The 19,920-nt window shown below is 62.3% G+C and overlaps 3 protein-coding genes across 5 annotated transcripts; 2 read left to right on the forward strand and 1 right to left on the reverse strand.

Annotated features, from left to right (window-relative positions):
• Positions 1-154: 154 nt before the first annotated feature.
• Positions 155-4,672, forward strand: PLBD2 (phospholipase B domain containing 2). Its single transcript, XM_030958828.1, is given in 13 exon segments — positions 155-220; positions 222-406; positions 532-625; positions 708-866; positions 1,272-1,372; positions 1,743-1,957; positions 2,026-2,120; positions 2,191-2,351; positions 2,972-3,067; positions 3,351-3,422; positions 3,522-3,674; positions 3,778-3,940; positions 4,046-4,672. Coding segments are annotated over 13 exon segments (1,728 nt in total). The 3' UTR covers positions 4,214-4,672.
• Positions 4,673-7,225: 2,553 nt separating this feature from the next.
• SDSL (serine dehydratase like) lies at positions 7,226-9,431 on the forward strand. The gene is made up of 7 exons (XM_030959265.1): positions 7,226-7,554; positions 7,655-7,694; positions 7,789-7,928; positions 8,147-8,235; positions 8,380-8,607; positions 8,689-8,813; positions 9,177-9,431. Exons 1-7 carry the CDS (start codon positions 7,267-7,269, stop codon positions 9,368-9,370), a joined length of 1,104 nt encoding a protein of 367 aa, XP_030815125.1. The 5' UTR covers positions 7,226-7,266; the 3' UTR covers positions 9,371-9,431.
• Positions 9,432-12,240: 2,809 nt separating this feature from the next.
• Positions 12,241-19,505, reverse strand: LHX5 (LIM homeobox 5). Of its 3 annotated transcripts, none has more exons than XM_030959263.1 (6): positions 19,166-19,505; positions 17,266-17,489; positions 16,564-16,617; positions 15,868-16,145; positions 14,589-14,754; positions 12,241-13,696 (listed from the first exon to the last, which is right to left on the reverse strand). In XM_030959263.1, the coding sequence occupies exons 1-6, from the start codon at positions 19,336-19,338 to the stop codon at positions 13,329-13,331; spliced, it is 1,263 nt and encodes a 420-aa protein (XP_030815123.1). In that variant the 5' UTR covers positions 19,339-19,505; the 3' UTR covers positions 12,241-13,328. The 3 variants fall into 3 exon arrangements, with proteins under 3 accessions (XP_030815123.1, XP_030815122.1, XP_030815124.1); XM_030959262.1 differs by having other exon boundaries at positions 16,564-16,749; XM_030959264.1 differs by lacking the exon at positions 16,564-16,617.
• Between the last annotated feature and the right edge of the window lie 415 nt (positions 19,506-19,920).

The raw sequence follows: 19,920 nt of genomic DNA on the forward strand, positions 1-19,920 counted from the left end.
GACGCTCCGCCCCAATCCGGCCCCGCCCCACTAAACAACGAGGCGCAGCAGGGCGTGGTCACATTGGAGCCCCGCCCCATCCCCGACCATCCACACGCGCCGGCGCTGGCGGGAGCGTGGCCCCTCCCTAGCCCCGCCCCTCTGTGTCCCCGCCATGGCGGCCCCGCGGGCGCTGCTGGCGGCTTCGCTGCTGTCCCCCCTGCTGTCCCCGCTGCTGTCCCGCGCTGCTCTCCCCGCTCCTGTCCCCGCTCCTCTCTGCCGTCCCGGCCGGCGCAGCCCCGTCCCCCGTGCCCCGCAATGTCTCCGTGCTGCTGGAGCCCGGCTCCGAGCGGCTGCGCGTCCTCCCCGGCCGCCACCCCGGCGCCGTCGCCTGGGCCAGCCTGGATGACCGCATCCCGCACGTCGGGTATGACCCGGGCCGGACCGGACGGGACAGAGCCGAGCGGGAATGGGGTGGCCGCGGGGGAGCCGTGGTGGGTGGGGTGCCCCGTCCCAGCCGTGTCCGTGACCCCCCTGGCCGTGTCCCCACAGCTGGGCCTTCCTGGAGGTGGCCACCAACGCCTCGTACAATGACAGCCTGCAGGCCTACGCTGCCGGGCTCGCCGAGGCTGCCGTCACCGAGCAGGTAAGGGGGACCCCTCCAGGAACGCGTGCCCTGGTGGCTCCCCGGGCTGTCCCCGGCGGTGACAGCCTGCCCTGTCCCCCAGCTGATGTACATGCACTGGATGAACACCATGGTGGGCTACTGCGGCCCCTTCAAGTACGAGAGCGAGTACTGCCAGAAGCTGCGCGGCTACCTGGAGGCCAACCTGGCCTGGATGGAGGAGCAGATGGAGAAAGGGCGTGACACCGAGTACTGGCACCAGGTGAGGATGGGGAACCCCCACCAGGGGAGCCCCCTGGGTCCTCCTGGGCCTTTAACCCAGAGCACAGCACAGGACAGCGAGCTGTCCTGGCCCAGCTCCAGGTGGGATGACAGGGACGTGGTCATGCTCCTTCCTGGGGTGAGTAGAGGTGACTTGTGACTTTCTCCTTGCCAGAGCCTCGCATGCTGCAGTTGGGGTGCACAGGAGGTGGCTTTATCACTCTGAGCTGTGGGTGCTGAGTCATGACCTTGCTGACAGTGACACTTCCCCCCTGTGCCTCTGCAGCAGCACTGAGACCCAACTGATCTGCTCTGTCCCCTGGGGGAATGAGGGAGCCTGTCCCCCAAAAGCTGCCAGCCTGCCTCCTCGCAGGAGCCGGGTGCCAGCTCTGTCCCCTGTCCCCAGGTGCGCCTGGCCCTGCTGCAGCTGAAGGGGCTGGAGGACAGCTACAATGGGCGCCTGGACTTCCCCAGGGGCAGGATCACCCTGGCACCCTTTGGCTTCCTGTGAGTTCCTTCTCAGAACCAGGGGAGAGTGTTGGGGGTTGTCCCAGGGTTTGGAGTGCTGTGGGGACAATTCCTGCGTGTCCAGGAGCAGCCAGTTCTATTCCCAGTCCACCTTTTCTGGGCATTTGTGTTCTGCTGCTGTGGCAGGTCGGAGCCAAGGCAGGTTGTCCTCTTCCCCACCCCGTTCCCCCCACAGCCCCTGCCTCGGTGCTCCCCCTTCCCTCCCTGCTCATGCTACCAGGGTGCTGCCAGCACAAGTGCCTGCCCTGGGGTGTGGTGGAGAGGACAGACAGACAGAGAGCTCTGAGCCAGCTCAGCTCCAGGCCTGGGGCATCCCTCACCTGACATCTTATGCCTTGCTTCCCCCCAGGCTGCTGCAGTTGGGGGGTGACCTGGAGGACCTGGAGTCTGCCCTGAACCGCTCCTCCCCTCAGCGTGTGCTGGGCTCGGGCTCCTGCTCGGCCCTGGTGAAGCTGCTGCCGGGCCAGCGGGACCTGCTGGTGGCCCACGACACCTGGAGCTCCTACCAGGCCATGCTGCGCGTCGTCAAGAAGTACACGCTGCCCTTCCGCGCCTCGGCCGGCGGTGCGTGGGCTGTGCTGGGGGGGCTGCGCCCCACAGCCCCCCTCTGATGCTCTGCATCCCCCCTCCAGGCAAGTCCCAGATCCCTGGGAGCATCCAGGTGTTCTCCTCCTACCCCGGCACCATCTTCTCCATGGATGACTTCTACATCCTCAGCAGCGGGTTGGTGAGTGGGTCTGCTCCTCGGGCACCTCCCCCCGGCCCTGCTGCCCTCCCCATTGCTCCCTGCCCTGCAGGTCACGCTGGAAACCACCATTGGCAACAACAACCCGGCCCTGTGGAAGTACCTGGAGCCGCGGGGCAGCGTGCTGGAGTGGCTGAGGAACATCGTGGCCAACAGGCTGGCCCGCAGCGGGCCCGAGTGGGCCGCGGTGTTCCGGCGCTTCAACAGCGGCACGTGAGTGGGGTGGGGATGGGGCCTGGAGGGATGGTGGTGCCTTGGGAGGCTGATCTACAGCAGGGTTAAAGAATAAAGTCGGGATTTATTAAAAGCCTCAATGAATACACCTTGGGCAGCACAAGAGCCCAGCCAGGGCTGCACCCAAGATGAACCAAAATGGTCACAAAGTGCATGACCGGTCATGGGGTCTCTCACCTTGATCAGTTCTGCTCCATTTGCATCTTGGAGTTCATTGTCTACCTACAGCTTTAGGTTATGAAGTCCAATCCTTCTTGTTTTTCTCTCTTCATTCTGCCATTGTTTGTGCTCTTGGGCCTGAGGTTTGGATCATTTGTCCTTGGTCCCTAGATAGAGAAGGAATTGTTTTGTCTCCCTACTCTGTGCACAGAGCTCACCATCCCCTGATATGAAGCTCAGAACTACACTAAAGCAGCACAGAATCTGAAAAATAGAAAAGCTAAAACTTAAGGCATCAGTGGGATGGGATGGGATGGGATGGGATGGGATGGGATGGGATGGGATGGGATGGGATGGGATGGGATGGGATGGGATGGGATGGGATGGGATGGAGGGTGCCCAGGCTGCCAGAGGGATGCATTCCTTGCTCTCCATGCCAGGTACAACAACCAGTGGATGGTGGTGGACTACAATGCCTTCACACCGGGCAGAGCAAGCCCGGCGCCGGGCGTGCTGACAGTGCTGGAGCAGATCCCGTGAGTGGCTCCATTCCTCCCCGAGCCCCTGGTGTCTCCTCTCCATCCCTGTGGGTTTGGGAAAGCCCTGAGGGTGGTGCCTGCCCAGCCCAGTGGGTGGTCACAGGGCAGTGGGTCCTGTCTGTGGCTAAAGGCTCTGGGGGTACTGAGGTGATGGGTGCCCAGCACCTCTGGCTGGGGTGGGGACCCCCAGTGTGTGTTCCCCCCAGCCCAGCATGCCTCCCACTATCCCCAGTGACTTTTCCCCCCTCTGCTCTGACCAGTGCTCTTCCTCCCAGCACAGGGGCCTGGTGGTGGTGGCTGACCAGACAAAGCTGCTGTACCAGCAGGGCTACTGGGCCAGCTACAACGTGCCGTGAGTGCCATCCCTCCCTGTGGCCTGCCCTGGAAAGAGGGGCAGCAATGCCCACCTTGCACCTCCTTGGTGCCAGCTTGCTGGGTTCCCCCTCCCCAGGTACTTCGAGCAGATCTTCAACACCAGTGGGAACCTGGAGCTGGTGAGGAAATACGGTGACTGGTTCACCTATGACAAGAACCCTCGTGCCCAGATCTTCCGCCGGAACCAGACGCAGGTCCACGACCTGGACTCCATGATCCGCCTGATGCGGTGCGTGCCGGGCACCCTGAACCCGGGATTCCCTGAGGAACTTCCCCCAAGGGATTTTCTGTGGTCCATGGTTTTCACCGGGCTCTGTCCCCTCCCTCTGCAGGTCCAACAACTACCTGCAGGACCCCCTGTCGCGGTGCAGGGGCTGTGACCCGCCGCAGAACGCCGAGAACGCCATCTCTGCCCGCTCCGACCTCAACCCTGCCAACGGCACCTACCCCTTCCCCGCCCTGCGCCAGCGCTGCCACGGCGGCATCGACATGAAGGTGTGCCAGCCGGGCAGCCCTGCTCACCCCACGGGGGCTCCTCCTGGGGCAGTGCAGCCTGTGCCCAGTGCTGACTCGCTGCCCTGCTCTGTGTCCCCACTGCAGGTCACCTCCTCGGGCATGGTGCCCTCCTTCGGGCTGGTGGCAGTCAGCGGCCCCGCCTGGGATGACGTGCCACCCTTCCGCTGGAGCACGTCCCCCTGCAGCTCCCTGCTCCACATGGGCCACCCCGACCTCTGGACCTTCCCCCCAGTCAAGGTCCACTGGGACTGAGCAGGCGCTGGTCCTGTCCGTCCATCTGTCCTGTGGGGGATCCCTCTGTGGGTGTGGGGGGTCTCAGCTCTGTGTAACAGGGTCCCCCCTGTTCTCTCTGCCTCTGGGGGTCCTGGCTGTGCTGCACAGGCCCAGCGTGTCCCCTCCCTGCCCCTGGGCTCTCCAGGCTCTTCCCTGGGTGCTGATGCCTGGTTTGGGGGGGCTCTCCCTGGAAAAGGGGCATCCTGGGAGGCTGGGGCTCACCCTCAGCACGGACAGGAGGGCAGTGAGCTGGTTTGGCTGTGGTAAATAATAAACTGCTCTGTGCTGGTGACTGTGCTTTGCCCTCTGCTGAGGTTCTCTGGTGGCTTTGTTAGGGCTGGGCTATCTCAGGGGTCTTGCCCCCTCCCCATTAACAGGGGGATCTCCTTCTCTGCTGGTGGGAGGGCATGTGCCCAGTGAGGCTTTTGGGGTGCAGGCTGTGCAGGGCTCTCTGCTGTGGGATGGGGGAGCCCCACTCTCGCCCCCCAGGAGTGGGAGACCATCCTCATCATGCCTTTTGTCTCCCTTTCCTCTGGCACCTGTGTGCCCCGTTCCCCAAAAGCTGCAAAATCCTCTTAGGCAGCTCCCTTGATCCTTCTGGCTCGTTAGGAGTAACGAGGTCATTACTGGGGGATTAATGAGCTGTGCCTCGGCTGAGCTTTGAAGGCACCGGGTTCCCACCGGGGCTGGGGGCCCCTGGGGGCTGTGGGGGGTGGGAGGGAGCAGCTCTGGGCTGTCGGGGTGCTGGCACCCCAAAAACTGGGATGGGTGCCCTGGGGAAGGTGGGGTGTCTGTACCCTGCTGTGCTGGGACAGATTGCAGGCAAGCCTGTGTCCCCTCGTGTCCCCATGGTAGGGGGGCAGCTTTTGGGCTCCCTGTGCCTCAGTTTCCCCAGACAGATCACCATCACTGGCTGAGGGAGCAGCAAGGAGGAACAGGGCATGCTGGAAATGCCACAGTGTTGTTGATTCCCTTTTTTTGTTTCCTTAAACATGGAAAAACAAACAGAAAGTTGTTAAATACCGTCCCAGCTGCTGCCACAGTGTCAGCCAGGGACACTGGCCAAGGGAAGTGAGCAGGTGATGGCCTGGCATGCCTTCCTCATGGCAGGGATGGAGCCAAAGGGGAGCGGGAGAGGCACAGGGAGGTGGCTATGGGGTGGAAAGGGACCCTGGAGCACCCCAGGGCTGAGCTGCAATGTGGGGTCCTCCCAAGGGGTCCCCAGCCTCACCCCTGGGGGCTGGGACAGGCTTCTCACAGCCCTGCCCAGCTCCTGCTGCTGTCCCACCCTCATGGAAGTGGCTGCAGTGTCTGCCTGCTCTGAGGTGGGGCGGTCACTCCAAAGGCCCCAGAGGGACTGGAGCTGTGTCCCCCGATGCCCCCATTCAGGAAATTCTCCTCAGTGCCCTCCATTCCAGGCCCCCGTGTCCCAAAAGCAGCGTGGCCCTGCAGAGGGGCAGTGCAGTGCTCTGTGCTGCTCTCAGGAGCCCAGGGATGTTTTGTTGGCCCCAAAGATCAGCCCCATGAGGAGCAGGGCAGCCCAGAGCTCTGTCCCTGCTCGCTGCCTGCCAGCACCGCTGCTCTGGGTGGGTTTGCAGCCCGGTTTGGGTCAGGGCGCTGAAATCCCATATTGTGGTTTCACTGCTGTGTGCCTGGCACCGGGCAGAGCTGGCACACCGTGGGGTTCCCAGTGCTCCCTGTTTGGCCCGTGTTGGTCCCAGTGCAGCGTCCCCCGCTCGGGACTCCTTGTGCCCTCTGCTTCCAGGCTGCTCCAGCTTGCCAAGAGCAACAGAGGAGCCTCCTGCGGCTGCGGGGCTGCGGGCCAGGGCTGGCCCTTCCTCCAGATCCCACCCTCCTCCTCCTCCTCCTCCTCCTCCCTGCGTGCTGTGGACAGAACCAGCCCCTCCGAGCAGAGGTACGACTTTTACCCTGGGCTGTCACCAGGGCTGGGTGACAAGGAGGGGTCCCAGAGGAAGGGAGGGGGCTCTGCCTGCTTTGCCTGGGGGCTGCTGGACCTTGGGTCTGGGCCAGCCCCTGCCTGGTCACTTGGGACAGCCCCTCCCTAAGGGATCCTTGTCCCTGCCGTGCCCGGCATGGCCAGCTGGAGCAGGGGGCCTCATCCCGGGGGTCTGCCCCAGCTGGAGGGGGGAACCTGGGAGAGGATTGAAGGGCTGCCATGGGCTGGGGGCTTGGCAGGGTGAGCAGAGGGGTGACATGGCTGTTTGGAGGCAATGAGAGGTGTTTTGGCTGGGGGGTCTGGGGTGTGCAGGCTGCCCTGGCTGCACCAGGGCAAAAATCCTAAAATCTGCTGGTGCATGTTTTTATCTGGACCAGATAATACCCAGTGCGAACCCTTGAGGGCCCTCATACTCATTTGTGAGCTGCCTTTCCTCCTCCCCCGTCTCCTGGGAGCCCACATCCCGTCTCAGGGCATGTGAGAGCTGGCAGGGCCACTCGTGTTTGTCCCCGCGGGTCACCGCCTGTAAAACGCGCCCAGGGCGGAGCAAACAGCGAGCAGCCGGGGCAATGTCCGAGCCCTGCCCCTTGCCCGCCTGCCTGACTGAGCACGGCGGCCTGGGGACACCGGCACGGCCCCTCGGATGTCACCTGTCCCTCTGTGTGGCAGGCTCGGCGGTGGGTGAGGACAAGCAGGGACATCCCAGGGGACAGCAGGTAATGCCAGCCCCGGGGACATCCCACAGGACAGCAGGTAATGCCAGCCCTGGGGACATCCCAGGGGACAGCAGGTAATCCCAGCCCCGGGGACATCCCAGGGGACAGCAGGTAATCCCAGCCCTGGGGACATCCCAGGGGACAGCAGGTAATGCCAGCCCTGGGGACATCCCACAGGACAGCAGGTAATGCCAGCCCTGGGGACATCCCAGGGGACAGCAGGTAATGCCAGCCCTGGGGACAGGCCAGGCTGTGCACGGGCACCTGGGGACACCGGGGCTGGGGACACGGCGAGGATGCAGGAGGGGGTGGCACAGCCTGTGCTGGGATCTTGCAGGGAGAGCTGCTGCATCCTAGAGATGGGAGGGGACACTGGGGACAGCCCAGTCCTCGTCGGGGCTGCGGGGGGACCCTGGGGAGCGGCTGGTGACTCCACCGCCTCTCCCGGGCAGAGCATCCCTCGTCAGGCCATGGCAGCCCGGCCAGCCGGGGGCCAGAAGCCCCAGAAGCCCTTCCACATCGTCACACCCGTCCTGGAGAGCCTGTCCCTCTCCAAGGCCGCGGGCACCAAGGTCTTCATGAAGATGGAGAACGTCCAGCCCTCGGGATCCTTCAAGATCCGGGGCATCGGGCACCTGTGCCAGGATGTGAGTGCGGGCACGGTGTGTGCGGGGGCTGCTCCTGCCCTCACGGGGGGCACAGTGCGGGGCACAGCCGTCCCCTCCCCTCTTTCTCTCCTCCTTTCAGGCTGCCAGGAAGGGCTGCCGCCGCTTCGTCTGCTCCTCAGGTAACCCCACCCCGAGCTGGGGGATGCTCCTGAGAGATCTGGGGATGTGCGGGGGGGGGGTCGAGCCGTGGCTGAGCCCCCTCCCTTTGGGCAGGAGGCAACGCGGGGCTGGCAGCGGCGTTCGCGGCCCGGGAGCTGGCCCTGCCCATCACCGTGGTGGTGCCCAGCAGCAGCGGCCCCACCCCCGTGCGCAAACTGCAGGAGCTGGGGGCCACGGTCGAGGTCTACGGCAAGGTACCCCCAAAACTGGGGTCTGGGGGGGTCCAGAGAAGGCTGAGCCTGACCTCAGCTGCTCAGTGGTGCTTGGCAAACCCCATCCCGAAATGTCCCTCCCCTGCATCACAGCAGGGTCACCCTGGGAGCCCTCACTCACTCTGGTGTCCCACAGGGACCCATCCCGGGGTTCTGAGGGCTCTGTGGAGCCCAGCTGAGCCTCCCCTTGCCCCCACCAGGTGTGGGATGAAGCCAACAGCAGAGCCCAGGAGCTGGCTAAGACAGAGGGCTGGGTCATCATCCCCCCCTTCGATCACCCCTTGGTGTGGTGAGTGCTGCCAGGGCTCAGCCCCTGCCCCTGTCTCCATCCCCGGGACCCAGGGGAGCCCCCGGGCTGCATCCTCAGCTCCTGTCCCCGGTCCCCATCCCAGGGGAGCCCCCGGGCCGCATCCTCCCGTCCCTCCCCCTGCAGGGAGGGCCACGCCAGCCTGGTGCGGGAGCTGAAGGACTCTCTGGAGGACAAACCAGGGGCCATCGTGGTGGCGGTGGGTGGCGGGGGGCTGCTGGCCGGGGTGGTGGCCGGCCTGCAGCAGGTGGGCTGGCAGGATGTCCCCATCATCGCCGCCGAGACGCTGGGCGCTCACAGCTTCCACGAGGCGCTCAAGGCCGGCCGGCTCGTCACCCTGCCCGACATCACCAGGTGAGCAGCCAGGCGTGCAGGGAGCTGGCAGGGCTCGCCGCCGTGTCCTCGCCCTGAGCGCCCTGTCCCCTGCTGTCCCAGCGTGGCCACCTGCCTGGGAGCCAAGACGGTGGCGGCGCGGGCGCTGGAATGTGCCCGGGAGTGCCAGGTGATCTCGCAGGTGGTGCAGGACGAGGAGGCCGTGCGGGCTGTGCAGCAGTTCCTGGGTGAGCAGCGTGACAGGGACACCGCCGGGGTCAGGGGGTGCTGGGGTGGGGGTGACAGGGAGACTGCCAGATGCTGGGGTCAGGGTGACAGAGCCACCGCCAGGCTCTGGGGACACTGGGGTGGGGGTGACAGGGACACCGCCAGGGTCATGGTGACAGGGACACCACCAAACCCTGGGGGTGCTGGGGTCAAGGTGACAGGGACATCACCGGGCACTGGGGTCAGGGTGACAGGGACACCCCCAGGGTCAGGGGACAGGGACACCGCTGGGCGCTGGGGTGGGGGTGACAGGGACACCGCCGGGTGCCGGGCGATCTGTCGCTCGGCGGGTGCACAGCGATGTCCCCGCTGTGTCCCCGCAGATGACGAGCGGGCGCTGGTGGAGCCGGCGTGCGGGGCGCCCCTGGCCGTGCTCTACTCGGGGCGGCTGCAGCGGCTGCAGAGCGAGGGGCGGCTGCCGAGCCCGCTGCGCCCCGTGCTGCTCGTGCTCTGCGGCGGCAGCAACATCCACACGGCCCAGCTGCGGGCCCTCCAGAGCCAGCTGGGGCTGCGGTGACGCCGGGCACGGCGTGTGGCGGAGCTCTGCTCGCTTTCCATCCCCCAAAAACCGAAATAAAGCCTGGGAACGCGGGGCTCCTCATGCAGCTTTTTGCAGCACGCAGCGCTCATGCAGGGAGGGGGAAACTGAGGCACGGGGGTCGCACTGCAGGCACAGGGTGGTGCCTGTGCTGAGGGGGGGCTGGGACCCTCACACATCCCATTTTTCCCCTGGGACGTGCCAGGTATTCTCCTGTGCCCCCCTCTCCTCCCTCCCCGTGCTCCGCCCCAGGCTGCTCGGGCTGCAGCTCCCCACCTCAATTAGCAAACGCTCCCTCTCTGACTAATTACTTTGCTACTGTCTTTATGCATTATTATTGTAATGATTATTAATTATTACAATCCTCTCCCGTTCCTGCCACGTTGGCTGTGGCCAGACGAGAACAACGCTCTTGTTACGGTGATTTATCCGCGGGAATCCCCGCCCGGGTTTAACACCTGCGGGCTCCGAGGTGCTCTGACATGTGGAGGGGATATACCCCATCCTAGACCCCCTAAGATCCCCTTTTCCCCCCATCCCACTCTTTTTCCCGTTCTCCCTTTCCCCCAGGCTCTCTCTGTAGCGCTGTGTTTGCCTTTAGCCCTTTGCTGTGGCGCCTCCTGGGGTTCTTTTTGTGTCCTCCCGGCCTTTCTCCCCTCTCCTTCCTCCCATTCCGGGTGATTTTGCTCCTGCTGGCGCTCCCCAGCCCGCGGTTCCCCTGCTGAGCCTGTGCCCTGTTCGTTGGGCAGGGAGAGAAGCATTTTGCTGCCCCCAAACCCCTCTCATCCTCCTCCCCTTTGGAGCAGAAGGGTGCCAGCCCCAGGAGCAGCTCCCCCACATCTCCCCACAAATCCTGACCCGGCTGCCAACCCCAGAAGCCCCTCCCTGCCCTCAGCCCCTTGCCCTGTACCTCCCACCGGCCGCGCCACCTTCCCAGGTGCTTCGTGGAGGCCAAACCCCCATAAATCACAGCTCTGCTGCTCCATCGTGAGCAATATCTTATGTAAAAAGGTGTTTCCAGGGAGCACCGAAGGCTGGAGAATCCTATTACGAGGCGCACTATTAATTATAAGGAGTCAGCCCAACATACTCGGGCTATTTTTTATCCCGGGTCCAAAACCTGATTACTTTCCACCTTCTGCAGACCTTCCCCCTTCCCGGAAAAAAAAGAAAAAAGGCAAGAAGGTCAAGAAAAGAAAAACAAAACAGAACGGAATAGCTTTAAAAAGGAAATTATTCCCGTTATTCTGCTCGGGGTGGGGTCAGGGCAGCCAGGAGCTGCCCGTGGTGATTCCTCAGCCCAGAGGGGTCATTGCTGGGGGTGGCACGGGCAGACTGGGGGGTTTGGGGTGACCCAGCAGGGAGCTTTCCCCTTCCTCGCCTTCACCTGGCCTTTGGGTGCCAGCTGGGGGCTTTGGATGTGCCTGGCACGGATGTGGGGTGCAGGGCGGCTGGGACACCCCCGAGGGTGACCTGTGGTCACTCTGCAGCTGGAGACAGGCAGGAATCCTGGGTGCTGCTGCCTTCCTGGCACCTCTGGGGTGGTGGGGAGCCCGGCTGGGCTCCTGCACCCAGCTCGGAGCTGCAGAGCTGCTCTGGGCCAGGGGATTGTTCCTTGGGATCTTCCCTGCTCTGATGGCTGCTCCTGCTGAGTCCCATCCTCCTGGGCAGTGGCAGCTTGGAGCATCATCCCCCATCCCTCCTGCAGCCTCTTCTGCCCAGGTCCCACAGATGGGGTGTCCCAGCAGCCTAAAAACAGCCCTCAGCTCTGTGCCTTGAATTTTGAATTAATATTAATAAAAAATAATAATAGTAATAATAGTATCAGGTGTTCACCCACTGATTGATCATTTTATACTCCTCCAGATGATGCTGTGAGTGGGTTATTTACCAGCACACCACCCTGCCCTTATGAAAATTCCCCATTGCCTGCTAACACTGACAACCTGAAGTGCTGGAGCAGCCAGCTGTGCTCCTGCCTCAGTTTCCCCGTTTGGGAAAAGGGGAGAAGGTGTTTTTCTTGGGACCGGGGGGGGGAGGGAGCCCCAGTGCTTGTGCTGGCCCCAGCTCCTGGCTGAGGGGCTCAGTGTGGCTCCTTGGCCACCCTGTTATTAATGCCAGTAATGGCAAAGGAAGGATAAATTCCAGCACTTGGCTGAACAGAGAAAATATGCAGAGCTGTGGCTGGCTTTCCATAAATCATCGCTGCTCCCTGCTACAACCGAGCCAGGACTTAAAATTCAGGTCAGGAGAGAGGGACTCTGGTAAGCCAGCAAGGGAAGGTAATTTATTCTGTTTATATCGTTTTACTGCAAGACAAGGAGCAGGGGGGGGGGGGGGGGGGTGAAAAACTCTGCCATGATTTTGCATTTTAAATATTAGTTCAGAGCTGCAGCCTGCCTGGGACTTTTTATTTTGATATCTCGAAGGATAGAAAGCAGGAGAGAAGGGGAGTGAGCTGGGGTGCTGGGGAGGAGCAGGGAAAATGGGGCCAAAGCTGCTGCTGGCACTGCTGAACCCCCGCTTGGGGTGATCCCCCTTGGGGCTGCTGTGCCAGCGGGGCTGCAGGGGCTGCTCTTGGGTGCCCCCCAGGAGAAGGAAATTGTGCTGTCTGAGCTGGGTAATGTGCCCCTTCCGGGTGCCAGGGAGCTGTGGGACTGGGGGAACGGGGGAGCTCTGGGGTCCGGGGGATGCAGCAGCATCACCTTGTGCAGGTGCACATCGCTCACCCGGGGCAGCGGTGGGAGCTGGGCTGGGGACGGTGGGGGAGCCCGGCCAGCGTTCCTCACGGGCTTGTGTTAAAACAAATTCAAATAAAGTAAAATGAAAGGGACCAGGTGACCGAACAGTAGGTAACTAAAAGGTTTTTTATTCACATTGAACAACAAGAGCCATTCACACTAACAGCCTCCGCAAGAGGCAGCGGGGACTGGAAACCCACGACGCTTTCAGAAAACAACTTTTTTTTTTCTTTCCTTTTCCATTCTCCTTCCTTTTATTTCCCCCCTCTCTCTATGCTCTCACCCCCCCTCCCCGGTGCCATCCCCTCCCTGCTTTCAAAATAGAAAAAATTCGGAGCCTCCGATGACTAAATTACAATAAATAATCAGTAAACACAAAAACATACTTTATTTGTTTCTCCTTTATACAAAATAAAGAAACTAGAAGCAAAAACTATAATACATCCTTAAATTGGCGGAGCCTCTGGGAATCGTTGGGGTGGGACTCGGCGTCGAGGCTCGGGTGAAATTTCTGCTGCTGTCGTTGGGTTGGTTTAGTTCGGGGGTTTATTGTTTGTTTGGGGTTTTATTTTGTTGTTGTGGTGGTGGTTTTTTTTTTCCTGTTTCTGCCTCTTTCTGGCGTCTGTTCCACCACGTGGGAGCCCAATCTCAGCCAGTCACTGGGGCCTGGCCCCGCTCAGCCCCCTCCTCCCCACCGCCACAATCCGGCTCCAAACCCACCTTCCCCTCGGGGGTGAAACGGGAACAATAAAAACGAGGCCAGGGAGGGGCCGCGGGGGGGTTATTCCTGCTATTCCCCATCCCCCCCCCCCTTCCTGTGGTAGGGGATAATTAAAAAGGACGCTAATTAGCAGGGGGCAGCCCTGCCGCAGCCCCTCCCCCGGTGCGGGACCCGTGTCCAGGCGAGTTCAGCTTTGGTCCGAGGGGCGCTGGGCCCGACTCCGGCGGGGTCTGCAGGGCTGGGCACCCTTCACCGCCCCCCAAAAAGCGTCGGGGGGCAGGGGCCGGGAGGGGGGAGGTAGCGGGGTGGCCCCAAGCTCCCGGGGGTGCGGGGATGGGGAGGACGGGCGGATGCGTTCGGGCATCTGCGGGGGTTAGCGGCCCCTGCTGCGGGGCGAGGAGGGGGACACGCGTGGGCTGGGGGGACCAGGGGGGGTTTCCCCCTGCACACACGCACACGCGTGCCCGGGCCGGGCCTACCACACCGCCGCCTCGCTGAGCTCCGGGTTGGGGTGCGACAGAGCCCCGCTGTAGCCGCTATTGCTGGACATGGAGAAGGGCGGGCTGGGCCCCCCGCTGAAGACCTCGCCCGGAATGGGGTGCAGCGAGCCCGTCATGCCCGGCTCGGGGCTGGGGGTGTCGGGGTGCGAGATCATATCCGTGTACCTTTGGTTTTCTGAGGAGTGGTGTCCGCTTAGGGGGGGCTCCAAGGGTCCCAGGGGTGTGGAGCCGGGTCCTGAGTTCTGAAGGTAGCTGGAGTCGGCCGGGGACTGGGCTTGGGAGGGCGGCCCGTGGGGGAAAAAGTCATAGTTGCCTCCCGGCCCGTAGTAGTCACCTTGGTAATCTGTGGGGAGGAGGGAAAATGGATGGATTTGGTCTCCCGAAATCCCGCTGCGCCCCCAACCAGCCCCGCGCTGCCCCCTCCGAAACGCTCTGCTGGCTCCCAAACAGGGACCCCAAGGGCGGGTGGGATTTAAATCCAACCTTAGGGGAATGAACTGCCCATTATCCTCTCTTTGCCCAGCCTGGAGTGAGGGAGGGCAGCGAATCTGGGCTGGGAAAATGGGCTCAGTTTAGTGCTTAATGAATGGGGAAAAAAAACCCCCAAACCCGTGCATTTATTTATATACATGTATATAAAAAGGGAATGGGAAAAATACAGATATAAAAAGAATGGGAAAAATTAATATGAAACGGGAAAATGTATATAATGGGAAAATATATATGTACATTGGGGAAATTACATATAATAGGAAAAATACATTAAAATATATATATAATAGGAAAAAATACATTAAAATATATATATAATGCGGCATTCATAGATGTGTTTAAGCAGCTTGGAAAGCGTCTAGAAACTAACTGCAGGGCAACAAGGGGCGCCTGGAAAGCCGCTGGTCAGATGGGAGGCTTTGAAAGCGCAGCTTTTGGGGCGGCTCTGCGGGGCCGCCCCGCTGCGCCCATCCCGCCCCGCCGGGGCAGCGGGGGCGGCCGGCCCGCACTGACCCTCCATATGCTGCGGGCCCGCGAGGTAATTGCAACAAATGCGGCCTGAAAGGGGGACAAAAGCCCCGCAGCTGGGGCTTTGTTCGCGGGAGAGGGGCCCCGCAATGCCGGGGGGGCGTGGGGGTGCGTGGAGCCGGCTGTGCGTGTGCCGCGGGCACGCGTGTGAAAGGGGGACACCCGCCGGGAACGGGATGGGAGGAACAAAGGACAGGGCAGGGAGCGTCCCTCACCTCCGTAGTAGGTGTAGGGCGTGGAGCCGAGCATCTCGGACTCGTCGAGGCGGCCGCCGAGGGGCCGCATCCTGCGGGGGCTGCGGAAGAACGCGTGCCGGCGGGCGCCCAGCGCGCTCAGCTGCTTCATCCGCCGCTCCTTCGACCGACGGTTCTGGAACCACACCTGTGGCCGGCCTGGTGTCAGTGCCCGCCGCGGGTGGGCGAGCAGGGACCCCTCTGGGTCAGCCACATCCCGTCCCAAAGTCTGTGCGGGGAAATCTTGCACCCACACGGTGTCCCCAGGTTTTCCAGTGTCTGGGGTTTTTAGTTTTTTGGGTTTTTTGTTTTTTACCAACACCGATCCCCATTCCTGCTGCTGCTGCCTCAAAAAGTACATGGGGACACCGCACCCCACAAATAACCAGGTTATTTAAAATCCTGCTCCTCCTTCCCCCGGCTGCACACCCTCAACCTCTCTGCCCCTGCAGCTGGAAAATGCAGGCGGGGGAAATTTCCCCTACGGATAGGGGAAAAAAGGGAGGAAACGTGGGAAGGAAAAAAGGGGATCTGGATCGTGGCAGGAGCAGGCAGAAAGCGGGGAGCACCTGCGGCAGCAGGCGGGGATTCAGAACAGCCGGCGGTGAGAATGGGAATAAAAGGGAAAGGGGAGATGTGGCCGCCTCTCCGCGGGCATCGCTTCTGCGGAACCGCACGCCTCAGCAGCCTGGTGGGGAGCCCGGATTATTGTCTGACTCCCCCGGGGATGGGGCAGCGCAGGGGGACGAGCACAGCGCTCTCCTGCGGGACTCGTGCTCCCCTCTGCCAGGAGCCGGGAATCGCAGCTCCGCTACCGGCAAAGCCGGAGAGTCCTCCCCTATTAATGCCTCTATTAAAGCCCATTAATCCCTACATTTCCGCAGGGATTTTCTTCACGGGGGCAGCGCGGTGAGGAAATGCCGGCTGCCTGCAGAGCGCGATGGATGCGAGGCTGGAGCATCCATCTCCCGGCACGCCGGGGATCCTGCTCGGCCCCGCGCAAAACCTCGCGTTTTGGGAATGAAACACCTCGTGTTTCATCCCTTCCCACGGCTGGGGTATCCCCGCTCACCCACGAGAGACTGAGGGGGCTGCAGGGCTGAGCCTGAGGCGGCGCTGGAAGGGACAAATGGGGTTGGCCCGTTCCCACTTTCACAATGGGGTTGGCCCGTTCTCACTCTGGAACCGTCCGGCTCCCCCCGGGACCCCCTGTGCTCCCCCCGGGACCCCCTGTGCCCCCCCGGCGGTCTGTCTGTCCCACCTGGATCACTCTCATGTTGAGGCCGGTCTCCTGGGCCAGCTGCTCCCGGATGTGGCGGGTGGGCTTGGGGGTGGCGGCGAAGGCGGCTTTGAGGGTCTCCAGCTGCTTGGCTTTAATGGTGGTGCGGGGCCCCCTCCGCTTGGTGCCCGAGTTCTGCTCCTCGTTCTCGTTGTTGGTGGTCTCCTTGTCCGAGGAGGTGGAGTTGTCCGTTTCCTTGGTGTCGTCCTGCATGGGGTCCTGGAGATCCGGGGACAAACTCCTGTCTGTACATGAGGACACTGTAAAGGAGACCCAGAGAGGAAAGGGGGGGGTGGATGACTTCGGGGAGACATTGACCCCCCTCTCCTCTGTCCCCCCCGGCCCGCCTGCTTTCCCGGAGAGGGGTTGGGGGGTGCTGGAGAGCAGCAAGGGGTGCAGACGGCCTCTGCCCCCGCGGTTCCCCTAAAGCATCGCCCCCCAACACCACGCGCGGCTCCGGGCACCGCTCCAGCCCTGTGGGGGAGCTGGGCAGGGGTGACCCCCGTGCCCGCGCTGCCCCGCTATTCCCGAGCCGGGAAAAACGCAGCCGGTCCCTGCCGGGGTTTGGGGAGCCCCCCGGTCGCTGCCTCGAGCGTGGCTCACCCCCCCGCCCCCAGGCACGGTGTTCCCCCCGGGGACCCTGCAGCCAGCACCCCCCCAAGGCCAAGCTCTACTCGCCTCGCTCACAGCAGCGGCCCCACTGACTGGCGTGGCAGGATCCGGCCCCGGGTGCTGGACGGAGAGAGAGCCCGCGGAAGGGGGTGAGCAGGGGCGCCCGGCATGGCTGGGACAGCAGGAGGGGGCCTGGCCCTGCTCTCCTGACGCAGAGACAGCTTCCAAGGAAGTCAAATGGGAGCTTTGCCTCTGGGTGAAAGGAGGCGAAGGATCAGGCCCGCGGCGCGGGGGGAGCGGCCACACTCGCAGGGGGGCTCTGGGGAGTGAGGGGCTCCCGGGGCAGCCCTCGGGGGGATCGCGGCTCCCCCCGCCCCGCAGCCCCGCTGGATCAGCAGGAGCCGCTGCTGGAGCGGGGAGCTCACCCCACGCGCGTCCGCGTCCCGTGGGGAGTGTCACCGAGGCTTCCACCCGCTTCCAAGCCTTTCACCCCGCATCGCTCCCTCCCGCGATGGGCTGCGGGGTGCAGCCCCTCATCCCACAAATCCGAAACTCCTGCCCGGCCGGGAGGCGCCTCCACCGGGGGGTACCGGCAGCTCGGGCCTTGTGCCCGGTGCTCTCAGCGCTGCCCCTCCTGCCGGGGCCGGGGCCGGTGCCGGGATTACCGGGGGTCGGGCCGACCCCTCACCCCACACATCCCAACCTCCTGCCCGGCCCGGAGGAACCGGCGGCGGCAACGGAGCGGTGGGCGGGCTGAGCCGCTCGTACCTGAGTTGAGGCTGCCTTCCTTCAAACTGGGAGAGTTCAAATAATCCTCTTTGCAAACAAATTTGTTTTCGTCGATGATATAGAGTTCCTCGCCCGTGGAGAGCTGCTTGTTGCAGACCATGCAGGTGAAACAGTTCAGGTGAAACACTTTATTCCGGGCTTTCCGGACGAGGTCGCTGGGAGAGATCCCTTGGGAGCAGCCGGCGCATTTGGTACCAAACCTCCTGGGAAGGGGAGAAAAGCAAGAGCTGGAGCCCCGGCCAGGACGGGCTGCGGCGGGGGCTGTGTGCGCTCTGTACCGACCCCCCCTCCTCAAACCCCCCGCGGGAGCCCCGCTTCTCCAGCACCGGGGGACTTTCTTCCATCGTCCCCATGGAAGATTTGGGGGAACAGGCGAACCGCACCTGTGGGGCGAGGATGAGGAGAGCCTTCATCCCCGCCGGCCCTGGGGCTGCGCTGCGGGCACAGCGCGGGTTTGGGGCGTCCCCAGGCGCGGGGGACACGCGCGGGGATCCTCGCCCGGGTTTGGCCCCCGAAGGGACGCGCGGGAGGGGAGAGCGGCCGCGGCTCCCCCCGCACCCCGCGGGGCAGGATTCAGGATTTCGCTTCAACTGGAGCCTCCTGGGACGGGAACGCGGGGTTCGGGCCTGAAAATCCCCGAAAATGGGGCTGATCACGGCCGGAGAGACGGGAGAAGGAGCGGCGGCTGCGGGGATCGGAACAACGGGCGGCGGAGGAGGGAGCTGCACTCCCCAAAGCGTCCCATGGTCCCAAATCCCCCATCCGCTCCCCAGCCCGTCCCGCTCTCCCGAGGGGGAATTTTTTCAGGTCGGGAAGAGTGCTTTGTAAATCTCCGGTTTTCCTTTCCTTCCCAGAACGGGTCTGGGTTTAGGTGTTTTTTTTTTTTCCCCAGAAGATTTTTTAAAATTAAAAAAAAAAAAAAATCTAGGAAATATGAATCGGCTGGGAACAATCTCCCAAGAAAAAAAAAAGGGGGGGGGGGAAAAGAGACAAAACCAAACAACGAAAACATGCCACAAACCCCACAAAACAAAATCCAAATCCCCACCAAAGAAAAATAAAAAAAAAGAAGAAAAAATCATAAAACCCACAGCAAAATAAAACGACAAAAATAAAAACAAAAAAATCCAACAAAGCCCCCCAAACCAACGGAACAAATAAAAAAGAAAATGATACAAGGAAAATGAAAAAACCAACCAAACAAAAATTAAAACCAACCCCCAAAACAAACAAAAAAACCCCTCACGGAAACAAAAAATCTGCTCGCAGAACAGGGAGCAGGGGCTGTCCCCGAGGTCCCCGGCGGCTGCCAGGCCCCGGGGCTCCCACGCAGGGTCCCCCTTTTCCCCCTCGGGCCGCGGCACCAGCGGTGCCCGGGTCGCTGCTGGCCGTGACGTTGATGTAGTGCCAGCATTAGGAGCCATAAGTCACGGCCCCCCCTTTGCCACGCCGGCCCCTAATTCCCTCCCGGCCCTTATCGCGCTCATTAGGGGCGTTTAAGGTGCGGGGCCCCGGGGGGGGGGGCGGTTTGGGCACCGTTTCCAGCGGGGCCTGCGGTGCCGGGGGGAGCTGGGGGTGCCAGGCCGGTGCCCGGTGTCACCGGGGCCCCACGCCACGGGACGGGCGGTGGCAGCGGGGCAAGGTCGTGGGGAGATGCGGAGGGGGGCGCAGCCTCGCCGCCCCCACCTCGGGCTGCAGCAGCGGCCGCCGGGTCCCCCCGGGGCTCCCCCGGGCCGGGCGCTGCTCCCCACGGAGCAGGGAGGGACCGGAGGGGACCCCCCTGAGCTCCCCAGAACTCGGGGGGACACCCCAGGGAGGCCGGGTGCGATGAGGAGCTCCTCTCCCTCCGCTCCCCGCTGGGGTGGGGGTGAGGACTCACCTGAAAAAGTCATTTTTGCAGTAGAGTTTCCCTTCCCTGGAGAAGCATTTCTCGGTGAGGTTGCACTTGCACTCGCAGCACTGGACGCATTTGATGTGCCATGCCCTGTCCAAGACGTTCAGTAGGAAGCGGTCCAAAATCGGCCTCTCGCAGCCCGCACAATGCACCATCATAACCTCCGCCGGGGGATGGAGACGCTCAAAAGGAGAAGCCAGCCCCGCGCCGGCACACGGCGGCGGCAAAAAAAGGAAAAAAAACCCCAAAAAACCAAACAAAAAAATCCCCCCAAACAAACAAACAAACAAACAAAAAAGCGGGGGGAAATAATGGAAAAATAAAATAAAATAGGAAAAAAAAAGACCGGAAAAAAATTCAAATCAAATGAAATTAAATGAAAAGAAATCAAATAAATTAAAACGGAATAAAATAAAGGAGAATAAAAATAAAATACAAAATAAAAAACTCCGAAGAAAATAAAACCCGAACGAAATAAAATAAAAACTAACAAAATATAGAAGAAGGAACAACAAAAAATTCAGGGGAGGGCAGCGGGGCGGCTGTCAAGTTCTTCCCCCTCTTCTCTCCGGAGCCTCGACGACGGCAGGGAAAAAACGATGCCCCCCCCAAGAATAATCCAAACCACCCCCGAGAAATAATAACAACAATAATACTGAGCAGCCCCGGAAATCGCCGCCCTCCGGTGCGTGCGGAGCGGCGCGGGAGCCGAAGAGCGGCGGCCGCGCTGCTGGCGGGCT

This window comes from Camarhynchus parvulus, chromosome 15 (assembly GCF_901933205.1).
Source record: "Camarhynchus parvulus chromosome 15, STF_HiC, whole genome shotgun sequence".
NCBI classification, from domain to species: domain Eukaryota; kingdom Metazoa; phylum Chordata; class Aves; order Passeriformes; family Thraupidae; genus Camarhynchus; species Camarhynchus parvulus.

What these genes read in the sequence shown, in the direction of transcription:
- SDSL (XM_030959265.1), top strand. Translation starts at nt 7,267, where the DNA reads ATGGGAGGGGACACTGGGGACAGCCCAGTCCTCGTCGGGGCTGCGGGG. An exon ending in CCGCTTCGTCTGCTCCTCAG is followed by an intron (nt 7,695 to 7,788) that starts GTAACCCCACCC and finishes CCCTTTGGGCAG; the next exon opens with GAGGCAACGCGGGGCTGGCA. An exon ending in GGCTGTGCAGCAGTTCCTGG is followed by an intron (nt 8,814 to 9,176) that starts GTGAGCAGCGTG and finishes GTGTCCCCGCAG; the next exon opens with ATGACGAGCGGGCGCTGGTG.
- LHX5 (XM_030959262.1), bottom strand. Translation starts at nt 19,338, where the DNA reads ATGATGGTGCATTGTGCGGGCTGCGAGAGGCCGATTTTGGACCGCTTC. An exon ending in TGCAAAAATGACTTTTTCAG is followed by an intron (nt 17,490 to 19,165) that starts GTGAGTCCTCAC and finishes TCCCCTTCCCAG; the next exon opens with GAGGTTTGGTACCAAATGCG. An exon ending in GGGCCGCTGCTGTGAGCGAG is followed by an intron (nt 16,146 to 16,563) that starts GCGAGTAGAGCT and finishes TCTCCTTTACAG; the next exon opens with TGTCCTCATGTACAGACAGG.